This window comes from Nilaparvata lugens, chromosome 10 (assembly GCF_014356525.2).
Source record: "Nilaparvata lugens isolate BPH chromosome 10, ASM1435652v1, whole genome shotgun sequence".
In the NCBI taxonomy this organism is placed as follows: domain Eukaryota; kingdom Metazoa; phylum Arthropoda; class Insecta; order Hemiptera; family Delphacidae; genus Nilaparvata; species Nilaparvata lugens.
Window position 1 is genome coordinate 10,455,690 of NC_052513.1, and position 22,281 is coordinate 10,477,970.

Consider the following 22,281-nt stretch of genomic DNA (forward strand, 5'->3'; position numbering starts at 1 on the left):
GTATTTTCTTATTATATTGTATGATAAATTCAAGAATGATGAGGGAAATCTTTTTTTTATCCCAATGACATAATATTTCTTATTGAATTTTTTGTTCTTATTTAGATTTGATTGATATTTTACTGTGTGAATCTTGAAAAGGTAAATTTTTCTTATGGTAATTCCCACAATATCTGTTTTTATTCCTGGATGGGTCGCCTGTCGCCTTCTTTCACTAGTTTAGTTCGTGGTATGGTATGTAAAGTTAGGTTGTATTGAACGTCTTTGTTTTATCTTGTAGTTTCAATATTTTATGGAGACTGCTTGTTGAAAGATGACTAGTTCGCTTTATGATTTGAGCGTTTCATCAGTTATATCATGTTATCAAACTCTAAAGAAAATCAACGATCTTGCAATGCTTCCGAACAATATCTTATTTGATATTTACTACATGGTGAGTAATAAAATATAGCCTACCTTATTTATATTGTATGAAACTTTGGACCATTACCCTGAGATAGACCACTTACTTATTTGTTAGTCTATTAGGAACAGTCTACATTATTAACTTATTCAAGTACCTATGTTGAATCCATTTGCTTGTAAAATTTCAATTTTATGGGCAATATTTTTGAGCAGCTTATGGAATTTTTACACATTTACAAGTTTAAAAGTAACAAATTGGTTAATCTTTTAAAATTTTAATTTATACTCAGAGTCAAAAATATCTTTTATTCAATTTTTAAACTATTTTTTTTTATTTAGATCAATACCGTACCTTATATTTCAATAGAATTTGTTGAGTTGAAGGGTTTAAAATTCCTGGCTGAGTTAGGTTAGACATGCATGACAAAGTAGTATCTATCTTAATGATTGAGAACATTTTCTAAATAAGGCTCTTTAATATATTTGCCACATTTCCTTCTTGTTATTATACTGGTTCTATGGAGTTGACAGATGATTGGTATTCCTGATATTAATTTGATGTGGTCTGTGGTGGTTCTCCCACCAACCAATTCAGTAAAATTGACTTCTCTCCCCCCATGAATTTGTTAACCGTACAGGTCGAGAGTCGTCATTTTATTCTTAACACTTATGTTTGACCTTTTTTGGGCCCTTTCCAAGGTTTTTGTGAAGTCTACCTTAACCCCTAGAACGTAGCTGGCAAGGGAAACATGTCCACAAGGAAAACATGATAAACTTCCATCATTGCAATCCTTCAGATGAAAGCAGTAAAATATTTCAAAACAGAGACATGCATTCAAGCATACAACCAAGCAACAGGTGGCAGAATATCACTGATCAAGTTCACTATCAAAATATCACAGTTCAATGACTGGGGGAATCGTCAAAATTTCTTCCCGTCGGTGAGGATCAAGACTAGAGTATAGAGGCTAGAAGGAGCTAGCTTGTAAGAATGTCCTTAGGATAGCCTGAAGTATACTCAAAGCCTTGGATGTTCAGGACCTTGGCTTCTGATAGGCCAAGCTGCTCTTGGTACTCCAATCTACAGTATGGAAAGTTCAATCTAAAGTGCCATTTGAAACTTTCCTCTGGTAGGCTGGTTCAAAAATCTCTCATAGCAGGCCTGAAAATGTAGATATTGAAGATAGTCGTAATACGTTCATTTGCAATAATTAGAGGCTTGTAATTTGCCATATAATCAGCTTTATACATCATTCATGATTTTCTTTTGTAATAGCAATATCCCTTTTAACTCGGTTGCACCTTCCTACAATGTGATATTATTTGCAACTAAATTTTGGTTGAAGGCAAAGTAGCATGTGGTGGGCCTCTGAGATACAGTCTTTGAAACTCCTGAGCAAGAACAGTCCCTATTCTGCCTGCAACTAACTCCCTGTATTTGTGATCTCTCCAGGTAAGCTTATGATCCAGTGTAAAGCTCAAGAACTTCACTTAAGGGATCATATTGCTTGCCAATTCTGAGGCCGAACAGTATGGTTTTTGTCTTTTAGCAGTTGAGGAGAGATCTTTCCGGAAATCCTTTCCTAAAATTAGACATTGAAAATATCATAATTTTTCTCTTAGTATCTACATTTATTTCTGTAATCCGAAGAGCATTCATTTAGTACAATGTTACACTGATCATAATATATAATGTTAGGGTCCAGGGAGTCTCAAAGCGAACGCAGACTGCAGCAGACAACCTGAAGCAGTCTGAACACGTCTGGAGACAGACAGAGAAAAATTCCCTCCTCAATAATTGTTTGGATGTTGCAACGCGAGCAGACGTCCATCTGACTCCATATGTCTGCTCACGTCTGCATGCAGACATTTGATTTTTTCCCCGTCTGTCTGCTGCTGTGTGCGGCGTTACTTTTCAATAAATGTTCATTCCAAATTATCTTTTTCATTGCTTGATGCAGCAATGTCACGCACAAATTGGTTTGTAATCTCAACAGGTTAGCACAACAGAATCATATTCTTGTTCTCTGTATAATTACGCCAATTATATCTATTAACACTAATTATTATTGAAAATACGTTCAAAGGCAGGCATTGTAGAAACAGGAATTGTAATTTTAATTTTTTCTACTGCCTGGAATAGTTATTTGTGCAACTAGTGCGCAAAGTGACAGTTTGCTGCACCGAAAGAAACGTTTACGCCCGAGCCGTAGGCGAGGGCGGAATGGTTTCTTGAGTGCAGCAGAGGAACTTTGCGCACGTATTTCACATTAAGTTTTTCCTACAGTTACCATTGAATATGAAAAGTGGGTAATTATGGGTAAAATTGCCTGAAATCCATCAAATGTTTTTCTGTGTAATTTTATTATTGATAAAAACCTTAATCCTAAAATCCTAAAGTCCTCGTTGTCCTTGGTTATAATATATAATGAATAATAATTAGCGCGTTGTGCTTCGTTGCACCTCTGCTTACTATAGCAGCCCAGTCACTGTTACCAACTTCATTTTGATTTTGCTGCACTGTTGCTCCATATAACCTACTAAGTATTTTTCGTTGCCATGTTGCAAATCTGGAGTGTAGAAAAATTTTTCCCGCACTAGAGCGAAAAAGTGATTCTTTGCGTTCTGTAATCAGTGCAGCAATGGCCACTTTTCAACGTAACTGTAGGAAAAGTAATTTGTATTTGGTTTACATCCATCGCAAACAATCACTCTGTTTACTGTGTAAATAGACGTGCATCATTGAAAGCGGGAAAGTGAACGTTTCAATGGATGATCTGTTATATTATTGTTGAACGTTGCTGTGTGATTTTGGTCACCAATTTGGATAGTTAAAGCAAACTGTGTTATTCAACAGATAACATTGCCGCTGGCAGTCTCTAGTGAACTGAATTGTGAAAGTTTTCTTCACATAATTTGATTTGAACACAATATTGTTTTAACTTTATGAGTAGAAAATATTTCAACTCACGATATAATTTACTCGTCTGTGCTAAGAAGAATGTTTTAGTCATTTAATCTTGAATAAAGACACTTAATTGAAAAGTAGCTGTTGGATTGGGAATAGATTTAATTGTTACACAAACAATACTCACTGCTACACTTCCTGATATAGAGAAACTGAGGTTGAAAAATAAATTAATGATGAGAAGCACAGCCATATTGCAATGTTTTATTTAGTATTCTCTATTGGAAGAATCATGAATTGATATTAGTAGAGTCAATAGTAATTCTGAGAAACAAGGATAAATGTATGTTCAACACCATACAATTGTAATGCATTGAATTCAATATCAATAATTCATTGAAATGTGTTTATGTAATTTTTATAGGGCCTTAATATTGTTTATCTTAATATGCTGTACATGTTTTGATATAAGAAGGGTTTTTAGTGGATTATTAACTCCTAAGATGTTCATGTGTTTCCAGAACTCAACTGAAGTTTTTTTTGAAGTTTTTCTCATATATCAATCAATAAATTTCAAACCAATGTTTTGATTTTGGTTTTAGCATAATCTTGAAGGAGGTGAATCGTCAAAAGAACAAATTATTATTTAACAATTGAATTTTTATCGTAAATAATGATTTTTAATTATTATGTTCACATTACTAGAATTAACTTGAAAATAGTCTTGTGCCACATATTTCACTTGTTACAAGAACCTATTTGAACCATACATTTTTTTCTTTTTATTCCATAAAGGCATAAACTTATGTTTTTCTCGTCGAAGATAATTGGTCAGATTACGACCGTCTAGTTTGGTCCAATTTCTTCAGATACTGCATTTATATTATTTCTCTCATATAGCGGAAATCGACTTCACAGTAACGCGATAAATTCTTTAGTGAAGGCCAAACCGGCTGCTGCTTCAAGTCGAATTACAAAAAGCTTCCAAAAGCAATTAGAATTGGCAATGTCGTTCTCCTCACACAAAACACTCCATATTTATGCCAATCTACAAAATCTGTTTCTGAGAATACATTTTGCAGCCAACAAATCTTGGACTGTTTTTCCTTTTTTAAATATTTGTTTGAATAGTTACTCAAATTTAATCAGAATGAATTATGTGAATGTGCTTCTTCAGAGACAGGCGAATCAGTGAACATATTTGAAGGGTTTCGACCATGCTGTAGATATTTAACCCTCCTAGTACCACGTGGTTGCATGAGACATAGAAGACCAGGTGGGGTCGGTTCCGACCCAGTCCCCAATTATGATTTTTCCCTCACAAAATTTCATTTGAATTCGATTGAAAATATTATTTATTTGAACATTCATATATTTAAAAGGGAAAAAACACTTGAATGATTAAAAACTTTTTATAATATGAGTACAAAATTCCAGCTTTCCAGTGGTTCTAAATCTACATCAGAGTGTGGTTAAACCACGAACAAGCTTGCTGGTATTTACAAATTAAAAACTAAATCTGCATAAAAAAGGCATAGAAATACGTGAAGACATGCCTAGATAGGATAGAAACAATCCATTATAATTTATAAACTAGTTATATTCTCTCTGGGAACTTCATAAGGTGTTTCTATACATCTATACAGATTTCATTTCTATGTGTAAGTTGAAATTTCATTTCTATCATTACCCACGATCAAGTATATACAAGCTGAAAGTGTGTAATAACTATTCCACTTAACGAGAACGCAAATTGAATAGTGTAATTCAAACAATAAGCATCGAAATAAGTTGAACAAGAAAGGCCATGTGGGGTCGGAAGCGACCCCGTACTTGACACCTAACATTTAAATTGGCGATAATAAAAAAGTTTACTTATCACGAACCTAAGCTCTGGTCTGTGCCTGGAGAAATACTGAAGGAAAGGTTACATGGAAGGGGGTGACATTTCCCCCTCCAAGATGCCCACAAAACGATAAGCAATGGCGCCTGGGGTCGGATACGACCCAACGTGGTACTAGGAGGGATAAAATAATCCGGCTTCTATAGAGTTAGGATCTGTTCCATTATTTTTTAGATTTCTCAACCCGTATCAGTCTGTTGATGTGAAAATTGTAAATGAAGTTGTATATATTACATTTTTCAAGATTCCAGTACGTCAAGTTTTCAGTTTATCAGCACACAGAAAGTGGTCAGATTGGTCTTAGAAGGATATAGATATCCCTAAATCCATATCAATATCCGTATCCTTTTTAAGACCTCTGAAACTCAACGCCTGTCCGTTCTCTGTTGTGTACACATTATAGTATAATATTTGAACAATGATGATTAGGCATTATTGCGTCTCAATGAGAAGACACGTGTGCGCAACTTTTTATCTATACTAATTTCTTTCTAATTGGATAATTTCCATAATTAAAATGTATTCACCACAGTATCATCGTTGCTTCTGATGTCGAAAATCCATTCAGTCGTCTGACAGTCGCTGCTTCACTTTTGTCTGTTCTTCATCAATTGAAATCATTGAAATGATTTAAAATAAAAAAATGAACCTCGAGCTATATCTCTCCTGAATGAAAATAAAATAACTTTTTCCTACAGTTACGTTGAAAAGTGGCCATTGCTGCACTGATTACAGAACGCAAAGAATCACTTTTCCGCTCTAGTGCGGGAAAAATTTTTCTGCACTCCAGATTTGCAACATGGCAACGCAAAATACTTAGTAGGTTATATGGAGCAACAGTGCAGCAAAATCAAAATGAAGTTGGTAACAGTGACTGCTGTGGCTGCTATAGTGAGCAGAGGTGCAACGAAGCACAACGCGCTATTTATTACTATTATATATTATATCGAGGACAGCAACAGCACAGTGCCACCACAGCACACACCACACAGCCGCCTCGCCATGCAAACACTACTAAGTTATTTGATGGATTTCAGGCAATTTTACCCATAATCACCCACTTTTCATATTCAATGGTAACTGTAGGAAAAACTTAATGTGAAATACGTGCGCAAAGTTCCTCTGCTGCACTCAAGAAACCATTCCGCCCTCGCCTACGGCTCGGGCGTAAACGTTTCTTTCGGTGCAGCAAACTGACACTTTGCGCACTAGTTGCACAAATAACTATTTACCATTGTATTCTTATATAACTTTAAAGTGAAAAAACACTCACATTCTTTGGTGTGGCGAAGCGTTTCGTGCTAGTATTGCACATTCTCAAGCCTAACAGAAACTAAAGTATTTAAGGTTATGAGGCTGAATATTTGGTCAGGGTAGGGGTGGAGGGGGGGATTTGACCAAACACTGATCCTCATAACCTTAAATACTTTAGTTTCTGTTTGGCTTGAGAATGTGCAACACCAGTACGAAACGCGTCGCCACACCAAAGAGTGTGAGTGTTTTTTCACTTTGAATTTATATAAGAATACAACAGTATTAATTCCAGTGAAATAAGATGGATAACCAACAACGAAAATGACTTTCTTCAAACTGCAGATTTATTTCAATAATAAATTCTTGTAAACTGCTATGCATATTTAAATTTTGAAAGTCGATGATTTTTGACACTTTAATATTATCCATCTTATTATAATGTCTATTTATCATCAATATTTTGTGCTAATTCGTCTACTGTATTGATGTATATTTAAACATTGAAATAATTTTCTTAAATAAAGGGAATTCTTCAATTAAATACCCCACAGAACTTATCATTGCTAATATATTTCATGACAGTATTAGCTTAAATTAAATAATGTCTATTCTGTTTCAGCTCTACTCCAAAGAGAAACTATGTGAGCTAGGAATTGAATTCTCAGACTTGAACACATTCACTCGAATGTTAAAGGTGACCAATAAGAGAATACAACTATTGAGAAGTTTTCAGGTAAACATCTTTATCAGTGATCATTCCAACTATAGTTTACAAAATAATGATGATATTGCTTAGATGTTCGCAACTATTGTTCTCTTGTTACTCACGTATTAACAAATTTCATATTAGATACAGTACTTATTGTTCTGGACTGTTATTATTGCTTATATTGCTTATGTCTATCTTTTATTTATGAATTATTCAATTTGGATAAAAACAACTTCATTTACAAACGTGTTACACTGGAATAGATTCTCAAGATTTATTCCTTTCCATGTTCATGAGTTACTTGAGTAGGAAGTAAACTAAATAAATGCATTTATTTATCAGTTTCTCTTTCTTTGGTGACTGAATCATTAATATTGTAGTGCAAAAAGAATAAACCATCTTCTGTTAGGTGCTCTATCTGAAAATATCTTACTAGCGCTTGCTAGGTATAGGGTTCGGGAAAAATCCTCCCTAATTTAATTTCAATTAAATTATAATCGTAGTTACAATATAATAATAAGACCTTAGACTAGACCTTATAACTAACAATTTATAATATATGAAATTAAACATATTACCTTCATTGATAAACTACTGTAAGCTATATTACATTATTGTTTATTAGGAAATTACAATTGATCTACTTCCTCCATTGTTGACGCATCGACCTAGTCTTCCCTGCCGTTAATTATAGTTTACGTGTCATTTTTCTTGGAATGTCTGTCTCTTTCATGTTGATGGCTTCCTTAAGCTTTTTCAGATTTATAGAATGATGATTATTTTACAGCCTCCAAGTGCCTCCAAAACAAATCACCAGAATATAAATCCGATGTTTTCTTGATCTTTCATGAGGAATGTTGTGTAAAATAATAGAGAACCGTCAGTAAAGCCTAGTTTATACGATGTCAATTGGCGAGACAATTGTCATAAGGCAACTGACTGGCATGAAATTATTGTCTTCTTATAAACACTTCAGACTAATTGGCCCGAAATTCAACTGTCTCCGGGAGTAGACTATGAACAGTCAATTGGACCCAGCGAGCCCCCCACCACTCGGAATCTTAGTTTTCGCGACAATTGGTGCCGTGTGAACGGTGTAGACCAGTAGCGCTGTCTTGGTTTTGCCAGTTCAGCTGTTTAGTCAAAACAGATGACGAGAGCTCGGACATGTTTAGCTGTCAAATGACGTGCCAATAGTTGGCTGCGTTAAACGTCTTCTCGTTTAACTGGCCTGGCCTCCGACAATCCGCAACCACGTAATAGCAATTATTGTCCAAAGACAACTGTCTCGCCAATTGACATCGTATAAACTAGGTTTAAAGTTCCTGAACATGTCAATAGAGCACGTCGTTAAAGATTTCAAATCGAAATAATTGAAAATAATATGGTATTAAGTGTTGATGAATAAAGATGTGTTTTCTGTTAATTTTTTACTGTTTTATACAACCTTTCAAGGAGATTTTATCGCCGGACCCTTTATACTATGACTTGATACCTTTATACTATGACTTGATACCTTTATACTCTACGCTATATTCTCTCATCTTCGAGTAATACCATCACTTCTATGGAAATTATGTGTTCAAAAATAATAATGTTGTCCAGAAATAATTTATAATAAGTTACTCATTTTTCAGGCTGTCATAGACCATGGAAAGCATGTACACAAAACGTTGACAATGAACTACCTTTTAAGACGTACTTTTGAAACGCAAAATAAAATTAGTTTCATCAATTTGGGAATTCGACTTGGTAAGTTAACCGACTAATATTACTTGGAACCACCATAAGAGAAATTCAATTTCCGATTATTGATATTCAATAATAGCAGTTCTTAATGAGTCAACTATTTTCATCAGTATAATATAAAATATTGTATTCAGTTGATTGATAATATCTTTGTTTATTCATGTTGTAAAAATACTTGAAGAATGAAAATTTTGTGAATTGAAGAACTACAAGACTTAACCTATTTTGGACTATGTGTTATCTAAATTTGGGAGAGGAATAGCACAAAGTTACCTCATTTTTCCTCTCCCTATCATTTTGATAATTTACTTATTGTATAAATGAATAAAGAATTGTTCAAGAAGCTGTGATAAAATTAATTAACGTTTGGACGAAAATCCAAATTAGTTGCTATCAATTTTGTTCTTTGGTTAAATTCCCTTCTAGTTGTTCTCTCTGTTGACAGTATTTGTAGTAGAAGTATTTAAGGTGGTTGGTAACCATCAATTAATATTTTTTTTCATTAATTATTAATATTGATCAGAGTTTTTCATCAGAGACATTCATCAACATCTGTTATCTTCTTTTATTCAATTTTTCATTAGTGTTTGTTGAATCTTGTAGTATTTCGCTGGCCTTCTCTGTCTTATAATGTCCAAGTCCTTTGTGTACGGCTTTCTGGTGACATTATTTGACATTATGTGAACATTCCAGGTGGATTTCTAAGCGAGGCTGGCTGGTTTGCTGAAAGCGAGCGAGTGTTATCAGAATGTCTGAACGTTTGCTTGGAACTTCCACCATCAGTTGAAGCCTGGAGGTATACATTGCAATGCTGTCACAAGTGAGTCAACCTTCAATTTTTAATCTATTTCTAGTATCATGAAACTCGCCAATTCGCTCATGTTCTAGTGATATACTGACCTTGAAAACCTTAATCTTCAAACTCATTTGCCCATAACTATAATAATTAGGTCACAATTATTTTCTTACTAGATTCTCATAATTTATATTAAATTTTATTGAGGTACTTGATTCCATTGATTCCTCATTTTCATTACTTTTCCAGTATAAATTTGTAAACTCAATATTCTAGATTTGGTATTGTTGAAAATTTTATTTTTGAATTGCATTAATTCTGCTCTCGATGATAATATTTACTTTTAAGCTTATATGATTCTGTTGATCGATTGTATTTATAAGAACCTTTTGCTCATAATTCAATTTGAATCCGATCGAGAAATTCTGAAATAACTATTTCTGTATGTATCATGAATTTGATCTATAAATTATGAAAAGACATCCCGCAGATCAATATTTGTCCATATTATGAATAATTATTACTCATTTACCATTTATTCATTTTCAACAAGAAAATAATCGATTAATTTTCCCTTGAAAAAGAATTTTAACGATCTTCTATCGTTAGGCCTATAGATATTTTTCTATCTTCTCGAATTGAAAACTCCTATATCCTCCTAAAACTCCTAATAGTATGTACTGTTTTGTTTGCTCAAGAATGGCTGATTGCTATGCTATTTTTGAATGATAGTTCCTCAAAAATTAAATTATGGGAGAATTCGGTCTATTGTATTAGCTACTACTTGCTTTGTTACTTAGTTTCACTAGAATTCACTTTTTAGTCCAGAATGGAATCAATATTCAAAAACGTTTTCACGGAAGTGTTTGAAGATCTGTCTTATTCGGCACTCTAATTAACATTTTAATGAATTGATTGCATTCGTAATTAATGAAATGAACAACTATCGACCAAGTCATTCCACACACTATTGTCAAATGTTCTTATTTTTTTCTGTGTTAATTTTAATTGGAATCAATTGATTTTCATTAGCAACATTGAAATTAATTTGCTTCTTGAAAGCATCGATTCATTATTATGTGCATAATTGTTGTAATTCTTATTTATGAACAAAAGCTGCATGTATATTTTCCAACACAAATCAAGATCGTTCTTTTCCGACTATTTATCAAGTTAATTGCTTTTTTTACAGATTGTTGTATGCACAAGCCATATTTTCAATGGTACAAAAATCGCAGATGACTCAAAAGCTAGCGGAAGAATTAGTGGAAAAATTGAAGGCACAAGGACAAACTATCAATTTGGCCAGTCTCTACACCTTGTTCTCGTTTTCTGCTTACTGTATGAGCAACTATGATGAGGTAATTTATTATTAGTAAAACATTGATCGGTTATAATATTCTCATAATCCATTGAAATGAGGTCTCTTAGGAAAACAAATTCGTAATTTCCACATGAATAAATTAATAAGTTTCAAAGTAAATTTTACATAACAATTGAAATAATAAAATTTCAAGAATTACAATAAGAAGAGCAAAATTTGTAATTGCCGCATTAATAAATTGATATGAAACGAATCGAGGAATAGTAAATTTCAGATCTTGTTACTGATTTATTTCTTTTCAGACTCACAATTATTTCTTTACCCCACAAGAAGCAGCATGGAATAAACAACCAAAATTTGGTTGGTTACCATAACATCAGAAGGCCTTCTTGATAAGACGGCTTCTCTGATTGGTTCTCATGGAATTAATCACGATTAAAATTTAACCGGCTTTTGTGCAACCGGCACTGAGTGTATGAAAGGTTTCTCTTTTTGAAAAATGATAAATTTGCGATATGTGTTAAATTAATATGTTTTATGAATAATATTTAATGACGATTATACTATGGATAATATTATTTTCTGATATTCTGTCTCAAATAGAGAATTCAAAAAAAAATTGATTGCTATGTGTGTGGCTCTACTGGTTCCACTACAATTTCGAATAAATCATTTGCCTTTACAAAAATTCCCTTACAGTGGAAATCATGATTATGTTTGTAATTTTTTCTATATTTTCAAAAAACGTTATAACTAGAAAACTCTCAGTCGAAATCTTATTCTAAGGATATGGTTGGAAAGAGGAAGAAATTTCCAATAAGATTCATATATTTTTAAAACCTGAAGATGTGATACATCGAAACTAGTAAGTTTTAATTTGTATTTCTAATCTGTTATTTTATATTAAAAACTTTTCATAAAAGGGTACTATGATGTTATTTTATAAATAAAGATTCATATAGTTTGTTCCTTTGTTTGAACTTTTTAGGAACTTTCAAACTGTTGATGTACTTTTTCAACTTTGAGCGCTCATAACAAGTTCGAAACCGCCAAACAAAGCAACGAATAATGTGAATCTAATTGGAAATTTCTCCAACTATAATTCCCAACTATATCCTTAGAATTAGATATTGATTGATAGTTATTGACGTTTTTCAAAAATCTACAAATCTCTATAATTAAGGTCGATATATAAGAATTTTACTAAACATTTTTTGTTTCAAATTTCAAGTATAATCTATTACACCTTTCGTGTAACACTCTGTATTATTGGACTCATTATGTGTTCCACTGTAAGGGAATTTTAGTAAAGGCGAATGATTTATTCGTAATTGTCGTGGAACCAGCGGAGCCACAAACATAGCAATCAATCATATTTTTTAATTCTCTATTTGAGACTGAATATTAGACTGAAGATTTTATAATGAAAATTAGAAGACTGAAAATTAGATAATTACAAAATACTAAAAATTGGATAATAGAAAACTATTTTTTTTTTCAATTGAAAGCATTATCTAATTTTTTAAAAACATATTTTAAAGCGTGGATTATTTTTTTCTCTATTATTGTATTAAACTAGGAAACAACCAATGTAACAGATTTATTCAAGCATAACTAACTGATTGCAACTCTCACCAGCGGGCAAGGCGTAATTCCTTTTGCTGGTGATGCCAAATTACCATTGAAAAGTAGGCCTATCTAATTATGATTTTGGTATTATTTATGCTTATTTTTTATTTTATACTTTTGATTAAAAAATTATGTATTTTCTTTTATTATGTTTTGAATATGTATTTATTGTATGGCAAATAAATGATTTGATTTAGTTTTTGGCTAAGATATAAGACAATTTTACTGATCAATTTTTGTTGCAAATTTTATTTTGAATCTATGTTATTTGGCTGTTACACCTTTCTTGTTACACCCTGTATAAATAGTGGAGGCAAATATTGATTGATTGGTTGCAGTCTTACCGATGGAGTGTGGAAGCGATCAAGCAGCTAGATGCGGGTGTATCGGCGCGCATCACCATAGACACGATGTGCCAGGCGTCGCGCGCATGCGTGCTCAAGCGCGAGTTCACCAAGGCTGGCATCCTGGTACGGCAGGCGGTCAGTTTGGCACGCGACACTTTTGGCAAGGTATGCTGACTCACTTTATACCCAACTTTAGATAACTACAATATTGAATTCTTTCAACTTCCATATAAATAAGAGTAGGGTTCACCAAAAAGTGAATAATGAATTCTTTTTGTTGTACAGTTTCATTGCATATAAGAGCCCACCCCATTGCACAGTCATATCTAATATCATATATAGTCGCATAGGTAGTTGATAGATTGAATATTGATAGTTGATGGTCGCATCATAGATAGTTGATAGTAGACAGTAGGCTATCGACATGTAGCACAATTCTGTTTATTGTACAATGATTATTTGTACCATTCATTTTTTGTGCAATAAACTATTTGATTTTGAATTGATAGCTTGTAGTCGAGTCAAGGAAAGGAGAGACAACAATAACATAGAAACATAGACAACAATACCATGATTGATTTATTAAACATAGAGTTTTCATTTGTGTGCGTATAAAAATGATGACTCATATCCATTCTTAATTGCTGTAAATCTCAGTTCACAATGCGTTTAAGGAAACTAAGTCTCATATTGTGATTATTCAGTTCAGTCTAGGAAAAATATAATGAGCAGCTACTGAAAATCGGTCTTCTTGCTCCACACTCTCAAAACTCTCACAGGGGCATTTTTGTTTACATCGTATCTCAGTTCCCACACTATAGTCGAAGTTGGATATCTATCGGATATTCTTCTTTGATCAAGATTGAGGTATGGTAATGAATTCGCGGTCATGATTTTGATTATTTTGTGTTTAGGTTATGAAACAAAGACATGGTGAAATTACTCGAATAACAGAAATTACAGTGTGATATGCCCACTTAGGGCGGACTGAGCTTAGAGTCCAACATTGTCTTTGTTCGTAATAGTCCAGGTAAAGACCGACGCACACAGCAACAGACAGACGGAGAAAAATATAAAGTCTGCACGCAGACGTGAGCAGACATATAGACGTCATGTCGTCCTCATTCGAACACATGGGGAGGGATTTTTCTCCGTCTGTCTGTTGCTGTGTGCGTTCACTTTAAAGAACTCTCCACCAACTAAAACCCATACGAATATTTTTTCATTATTCATTCATTCCGTTATTCATTTACAAAACTTCATAATCAAGTCAATAATTAGGAGAGAATCAACAGGATTCTGTTTCAACAGGATTCAGGAACCTGTTGAAACAGGTTTATTAATCAAGTCAATGATCAGGAGAGAACCAACAGGATTCTGTTTCAACAGGATTCAGGAACCTGTTTCTCTCCCAAATTTTTATTCTTGAATATAGTTCAAATAAGGTTATTTTTCCAGTTCTTGGAACTGAAAAATTCACCGTACAAGCATATATTACACTAATTTTAATTTCCTTGAAATAGATAATGACCAGATTACAAATTTCATTTTCTCTTTGTCAGTCTTCCAATTATAGTACCAAGAATTTACTGAAGACCGTCATAAATAATAACAAACTAACAAACAAATTTGACAAACACAATTCTGACAATAGGAATAAGTTCAATAATGTAGATTAGTAAGAACATTCAAAATTCTTAGGGTCTTTTCACACTTAGCTAAGCTACACTGAAATACGTCTTATCTCCCAATGTTGAATTCAAGCTACGAATGTGAACGGGACAGATTCGTAGCTTGGATTTAACATTGGGAGATAAGACGTATTTCAGTGTAGCTTAGCTAAGATGCATTGCAGGACTCAAATTCAACGAGTCATGTAGAGATGCTTTCAAGAAACTTAGCGTCCCAACCCTTGCTAGTATGTATATTTATGTAAATCTGATTTACATGAAGGAAAATGAAGATAACTTTATGAAACAGCAAGAAAATCATGATCACAACACAAGAAATAAATTTGACTTGATAAAACCTTCTATAAGGCTGCACAAGACTTATAAAAGCCATAAATACCAGCAGGTTATTGTTTTCAATAAACTTCCCTTAACATTTAGAAGTCTTCCAAGCAGCAAATTCAAGAGAATAGTAAAAGAACTGCTGAGACGTAACGCATTCTATACAATAGAGGAATATCTCGATAGTCAAATATTGCAATGTTAAATTTACACATGTTAACTTTAAAATGAGAATGAACTACTCACCTTGTTTTGCCTGCTTGTACGGAATAACTTATTGTCGCGACTAATTTAAGACATTTTCTCATGGCATGACTGTACCTATTATAGCCTATTTATTTTTTATTTGTAGTTTTTAACTTGACACGATCCATATATATTATGTTATATTTGTTGATCAATAAACAATTCTATTCTATTCAAAAAAAAAGTATGAAGAGACCCTAAGAATTTTGAATTTTCTTACTAATCAACATTATTGAACTTATTCCTATTGCCAGAATTGTGTGATGTATTTGTTTGTTAGTTTGTTATTATTTATGACGGTCTTCAGTAATTCTTGGCACTATACTGTAATTGGAAGATTGACAAAGAGAAAATGAAATTTGTAATCTGGACCTTATCTATTTTAAGGAAATTATCAATTTTTAGAAAAGGAAATTTAAATTTATTTTAAGAACGTTATCTCTTCTTCTTCTTCTCAGCCTTTTCCAACTCAGATGGAGTCGGCGTTTCGGGTCACTCGCTTCCAGGGGTCTCGGTCGTGGGCTTCGTTTGGTGTTAGTCCCTTCTCTGCAAGATCTTGAACGATACAATTTTCCCATTTCTTCCTAGGAGTTGAACATTGTTATATGTTAAGAACATATTTTAAGAACATTATCTATTTTTAGAACAGATAATTTGTAATGTGGATATAATGAATTTGTAGGAGCACCTGCGATTCGCAGACACACTGCACGATTACGGCTTCTACCTGATGAACTCAGACTCGATCAAGGACAGTGTGCGCGTCTACGAGACGGCGCTGAACCTGAAGAAGGCCGTGTTCGGGCCCAACAACCTGCATGTCGCCATCGCCCAGGAGGACATGGCCTATGCACTCTATGTGCACGAGTACAGTTCCGGACATTTTGCAATAGCTAGGTCAGCCAATGCAATGAATTACTTTTTCATTAACAGAATTATTAATCCCCAAGCTCAAACTTACTTTTCCAGATGTTGTATTTTGTAAAAAAAAATGAATTGAGTTTATTGTTTAAAAATACAAACCATCTACAAAAATATTCGGTGTAATTCGAAAATGTGAAAGTGACACATAACCTAGCTATATTTGGACTGTTAAAATCACTTCGCTTATATGGGCTACTCGATTCAAATAAAAACTTTCAGTACCCTTTTACTAAAAGTATTTATATTGTTTTTATTTGGACTGTTGTATAAATTAGAATTGGAACCGTTGTGGCGTAAGCCTTTGGTACTTCTCTGAAAGTTAATGATACAGAATACTACTTAAACTTTTCTTAATAATTATACTTTTGATCAATTTTACGTGATATTATATTATTAAAAAAAAAATATGAGCATAAAAATGTTTCAAATATTGACACTAGACAAAGATGATAAAAAAATGAAAGACAGATTAATTATTTTTTGCTGTTCATTGTTTATAGTTTATTGCATTTGTTATGTTATGAGAAATAGATAAAAACATATCAGTTTTTCGTCGAACACAGACAATGATTGACAGTCAGCATAATAATTGTGGTAGTTATAGTATTGAAAAAATTCAGTTCTGTAGAGTGTAGACCAACTCAACATTCAGACATCTCTCTGTATGTATGTAAGAGATATAATTTTAGACACGCATTCAAAACGATTTCTAATCTTCGAACTTCTAATCTTCGAACTAATCTAAGAACTTCAGCAAGTCAAGTTCCAGCTGAGTCGCAACGACTTTTTAATACAGTGTTCAGTTCAAGTTGACTTACTAAAGTTTTTATTTGACTAAATATGAACCTGAAATTGTTTTGAATGCGGGCCTTAGAGTTATTACGATTTTAATATTATGGGGTTATGAATTGAATGAATATACAAAATTTAATTTCTCAATAAGTCACATAGGTAGTTTACTAATCGTGGGTAAAATTCAAATTATAACTGCATAGTTTAGCTGTGAAAAAGTTATGGTGTGGCAAACTTGCCTAGTTATAGGATACCAGAGTTCCATCTGCCTTAATTCTTTGAAAAAATGAAATTAATGAAGGTAAACTCTTGAAATACTTTTGAGATGATTATCATTTCATCCTATTTCAGAGATCAAGCGGAAAAAGCGATTAGCACAATGACAGCGTTGCTTCCTCCCGACCACTTGATGCTTGCTGCTGCGCAGAGGGTCAAAGCATTGATTTTGGAAGAAATTGCATTGGACAGTGAACCGGGTACTGACTATCCTGAAGCAGGTAACTAAACTCATATTTTCATCTCTTTTAATAAGTTACCTTTCTTTCCTTCCAATTAAGGTTGTACAAAGGCTAAGAATAAACTTTCTACTGGTGATAAGTTTTTCGATTTGTATATCATCAAACTATCAAAATGAAAAAGTGTTCTCAGGAAAACATTTTTTTCGATCATTACTTTTTGAGATATAAACGCCTAAAGTTCAAATTTTTGAGACAGAACATTTAAATTCAGTAAAAGATAAATCCATGAAATAAGGATTTATCTTTTACCGAATTTAAAATGTTCTGTCCCGAAAATTTAAACTTCAGGCGCTCATATCTCAAAAAGTAATAATCTAAAAAAATGTTTTCATCAGAAAACTTTCTCATTTTGATAGCTTTATGATATACAAATCGAAAAACTTTTAAAAATATCACCACTAGATAGTTTGTTTTCAGTCTTTGCACAGCCTTAATCAATCACCACCCTCATTATAGGAACATTTTGGTCTCACATATTTCTACTGTTGTTTCATTCAATATTATTAGTCTGAAAAAGTTGTGATAAATGTCACTTGACATTCTACTACTGTATCTCGATTTGTAGAAATTAAAGTCTTTTTAATTAATGAAAAAAGTGAGTCATAATAGCGAGCAATTTATTCATTTCATGGATAAAGCAAACAAATGCAATATCAGAAAATATAATTTGAGAAATTTTATTAAATTTCAATGTTGTACTTATTGTTAGAATAGAGAAAAATAATAAATTGAAACAATAAATATACGACAATGAAATAAGGAGTTCAATGTTATGTGATTCCCAAATTTAATCAGTTCCAGATCTGTGCGAGGATAATTTTTGGGAGTGTAAAATTAGTGTCAAATGATTGTTTGAGCAAACATAGGTGGAGATGGTGAGAGATGAATCGACTTTATTCTTAAAATGTTCCATCTGTGCAGGTCTACTTAATGAAGCAGAATCTCTACATAAAAACGCATTGAAGTTGTCCATATCAGTATACGGCGAATACAACGTTCAAACAGCCAAACACTACGGAAATCTCGGCAGATTGTACCAGAGTATGAAGAAATTTGAGGTAACATTCATTTTCCAGAACTGAGGTTGAACTAGAAATACAACAAAATATTAACTATCACCCCCTTTCATCTTGTGCTCTACACACATATTAGCCTACAATTAAAATATTATCTAATTCAATGACAATTAAAAAATTGCAATAGCTTATTGTAGATTTGCTCATAATTTATTAAGAATTAGTTAATCAAGAGGCTATTCAATCATTTTATTACAATCTACCTACGGTTTATTGTTTGAGAGTGTAATTCCTCAATTTCTCCGATTATAAACTTACCTGTTATAGATTGCATTTGGGAAGCTCAACTGACCACAGAAATGAATGAACATGTTATTATAATTTCTACTTTAAGAAAGATGTTTTTTACCGTAATCACAATACCAGTTGATGCTTGTAAGAGAAATGTTGTCTTTGACGACCGAAAGTTTGCAAAACATAAATAATTTTTGAGCGTAGCTAAAATAATCCTTGCTGAAATTATTCATTAGATTCGTACCAAAGTAATCATTTCACTTTCGAATTTATCAAAGTTACTGCAAACTAGAGCCGAACTACTGTTCTACAAATTATTGTGAATTATTTTTTCAGGAGGCAGAGATGATGCATTTAAAGGCGATTGCAATTAAAGAAAAGCTACTGGGAATGGAAGATTATGAAGTGGGTTTGTCCGTTGGCCATCTAGCCTCGCTTTATAACTATCATATGAAACAGTTCCGTAAAGCTGAACAACTGTACTTCCGATCTATTAGTATTAGTAAGTATTCAGAACCTTTCTAATTTCTATTCCTGAATTTTATCTCATTAAGAAATAGACCTACTATCTAAATTACGTCAGGGACTCTCCACCAATCTGTCTGTCTTACGAACATTATTAACTATCTAAATGAGGGAGAAAAACAATTTGGATTAATTCTGTTGTTTCTCTCCCAATCATTGCTATTATGTTTTGCTTTATAAAATTGTGTAATGTTATGTTTAATTTTATAAAATTAATTACAATAATAAAATAAAATGTTTCCTTCTAAAAAAATACTGTATACTGTAAACACTGTGGCAAGTTTATCAAAAACTAGCAGGTAACTCGTGCTCCGCAAGGGTCTAATTGAAAACTTGACAAACTTAAAACTTGACCTAATGAAAAATTCTTGAAGAATTTTAAATACGCCTAGTCTATAACCATCCTCGGTAAATATGCAAACTTTTAAGTTAATCAGTTCAGTAATTCAGACGTGATGATGCCTCATTCGTGAATTTCCTATCCTCTACATGTATTATCCGATTCTTTCCTTCATTATATTAATATATATCTTCTGTCAGACTGGAATGAATTTTTTTGTTCGTTTCTATATCATTGATTTTATAAAATCTAGAAATCTCTCTTTGGGCATGCTCTATTGATTCCGATATTTAACTACTCATGCAAAATGTTGAGTTCGTACTTTTGTCTTCATTTTTTGGTCGCAGATCTTGGTTCAAGCAGAAATGCCAGTAACTTCCTCCACTCTGACGGCTTTCTTCTTACCCATAACTCAATTCCATAGATACTCAGGCTGATCATTGCGTCAATAATAATCTATAAAATTTGCTTTGTAGGCTCTATGAAACCTAATGATCATTTCTCTTTGCGCTTCTTACCCAATTAATGTTCTGTTGATAGTTTCTTGAATAAATCTATTTTTCGCTTCAGAAATAGATTATTTATCACTTTTAAAGTTGAAATTGCATAGCGGAACAAATATTTTGGAATTCATACAGGTCCGAGCGGTTTGATATAATTTTTCAGTTATCCTAATTCATCATATTTTTCGTATCTGTAGTTTATTGTGAATAATTTGTGCATTTTTTACAGATATAAAATTATTCAGTGAAACCTATTCGGGACTAGAATATGACTACAGAGGCTTAATACACGTCTATGAAAAGATGGGAGAAACTGAAAAGCAAGCTGACTACACTTTGATTCTCTCTGCCTGGAAGGATTTGAGAGAACATTTGAAAGAAGCACAGCCCCTAGTTATAGCCGAGTTGCAGCCACTTGAGGAAATTAAAAAAATATTCGCGTAGAATTGTTGAATGCGTCAGTCTGTCTCAAATACCGTCATCTGTCTCAAATATTGTGTTTGTGGGTCGAATTTAACAAAAACGACTGATAATCAAGTAAATGAAGACGGCCAAAACTCAATTATTGTAGTCTGATCATTCACTTGGTGAGCATAACGAATAACTATTTTATACTGCCTAACTGCTTCTATTTTAATTTCAAGACAATGTTCATTTTGTAAATATTTGTATGTATGTATGTATAGTCTGTATGCCTAGCATTCTTCAATAGTGGCTTAAAAACTTTCTACTGCCTTAGAACCCGAAATTGAAATGTTGTAGCAATTTGAAAATGTGTTGTATTTGAAAAATACGCAATTGAAGAAATCTGGATGGATAGCTAGATTAACTATGAAATTCATTTTCATCGTACGTAAAGTTTTACTTATAGACACACCTTTTATTCATTTTTTTTATTTGAAACCATCTTTTTACAGATCTTGAAATTCATATCACAGAAAAATAAGAAATTTCAAGTCAGATCTGTTCAGTTGAAACGCTTCTTATAGATTTTACAATTGCCTGATTTTGAAATGAGACTACGAATAAAATTAGCATGTTCTTTAAATTGATGTTTAGGTGATGTATGACTGTCTAAAGACTAGTTTATTATTTCCAGTTCCAAGCATTTAAGACTCCCTCCATTTTTCAATGTTCTTGTTATTGTCATCATTATCGAACATCTTGAAAGTTCATCATGGAAATTCAAGAAAAATATGTTGATGTTGATATTATAGCACACAGTTTGAAAGATGTGTTTATTGGAACTACAAACTACAAGAGGTTATTGACTACTTTCTGCGAATTTTACAAAACTAACTTTTTATTTGATAGCCATCTGCGTTTTCAACTTTTTCTATAATTGATTTTAATTTTTTGACTAGATAAGCGATAATTTTATAGACTGTTACGACCAAAGAAACTGACTATTACAGAATATTGCCAGACTCACATAAATTGTGCTGAATTCTCAAAAAAGCTCTCTTTGCGTTGATTTTGTGAATCTTCATGTATTTTATATGCTATTCGTTTAACTTGCTTTTAATATTTTTCAAACAACAAATGTTTGTATGGTCTTGAACGGTTGAATTGTGAAAGTAATCTAAGCCTTTCTTTAAGTTACTCTAAGTCACTTGAAATTTGTCTATAAAACTCTCATTTATTATTTTTAAGTTGAAGATTTGTTATAACCTGCATTTCTCTGTAAAAAATTGTGTACTTCAAAGAGTTTTATATGTTGAAAACACTATTATTCTTAATTATTGTTAAATAAAGTTTATTATTTCATGTTTATTAATTGTTTACTGTTTCCTCCTTTATCTGATATTGACTTGACGTCTCTGTACAGGACGTCTAATGGGTTATTAAAGGGATGATCCATCTTCTATACACTGATTATCACATTGGAAATATTGACTGCTCTCAGTTCTTTACTTGATGAACTAAGAAAACTTTGTTGTCTTGAAGAAGGTAGAGAAAGAAAATATTTTGCAATGCTAAAAACAATTTATTGAATAGATTGATGAAAATACAATTTTCAATTAAATTTTAATGTACATACAATACAATAGTTTAAAAAGAAGTTCAATTAAAAACAACTTTAAAGT

The 22,281-nt window shown here is 32.6% G+C and overlaps 1 protein-coding gene across 1 annotated transcript; it reads left to right on the forward strand.

The window, feature by feature from the left end:
- Positions 1-113: 113 nt before the first annotated feature.
- Positions 114-21,967, forward strand: LOC111056974 (amyloid protein-binding protein 2). The gene is made up of 11 exons (XM_022344393.2): positions 114-433; positions 7,090-7,203; positions 8,817-8,931; positions 9,622-9,748; positions 10,917-11,085; positions 13,016-13,189; positions 15,965-16,179; positions 17,350-17,495; positions 18,438-18,574; positions 19,163-19,328; positions 20,424-21,967. The coding sequence occupies exons 1-11, from the start codon at positions 314-316 to the stop codon at positions 20,636-20,638; spliced, it is 1,698 nt and encodes a 565-aa protein (XP_022200085.2). The 5' UTR covers positions 114-313; the 3' UTR covers positions 20,639-21,967.
- Positions 21,968-22,281: the final 314 nt, after the last annotated feature.

What these genes read in the sequence shown, in the direction of transcription:
- LOC111056974 (XM_022344393.2), top strand. Translation starts at nt 314, where the DNA reads ATGACTAGTTCGCTTTATGATTTGAGCGTTTCATCAGTTATATCATGT. An exon ending in AACTATTGAGAAGTTTTCAG is followed by an intron (nt 7,204 to 8,816) that starts GTAAACATCTTT and finishes CTCATTTTTCAG; the next exon opens with GCTGTCATAGACCATGGAAA. An exon ending in CAATTTGGGAATTCGACTTG is followed by an intron (nt 8,932 to 9,621) that starts GTAAGTTAACCG and finishes TGAACATTCCAG; the next exon opens with GTGGATTTCTAAGCGAGGCT.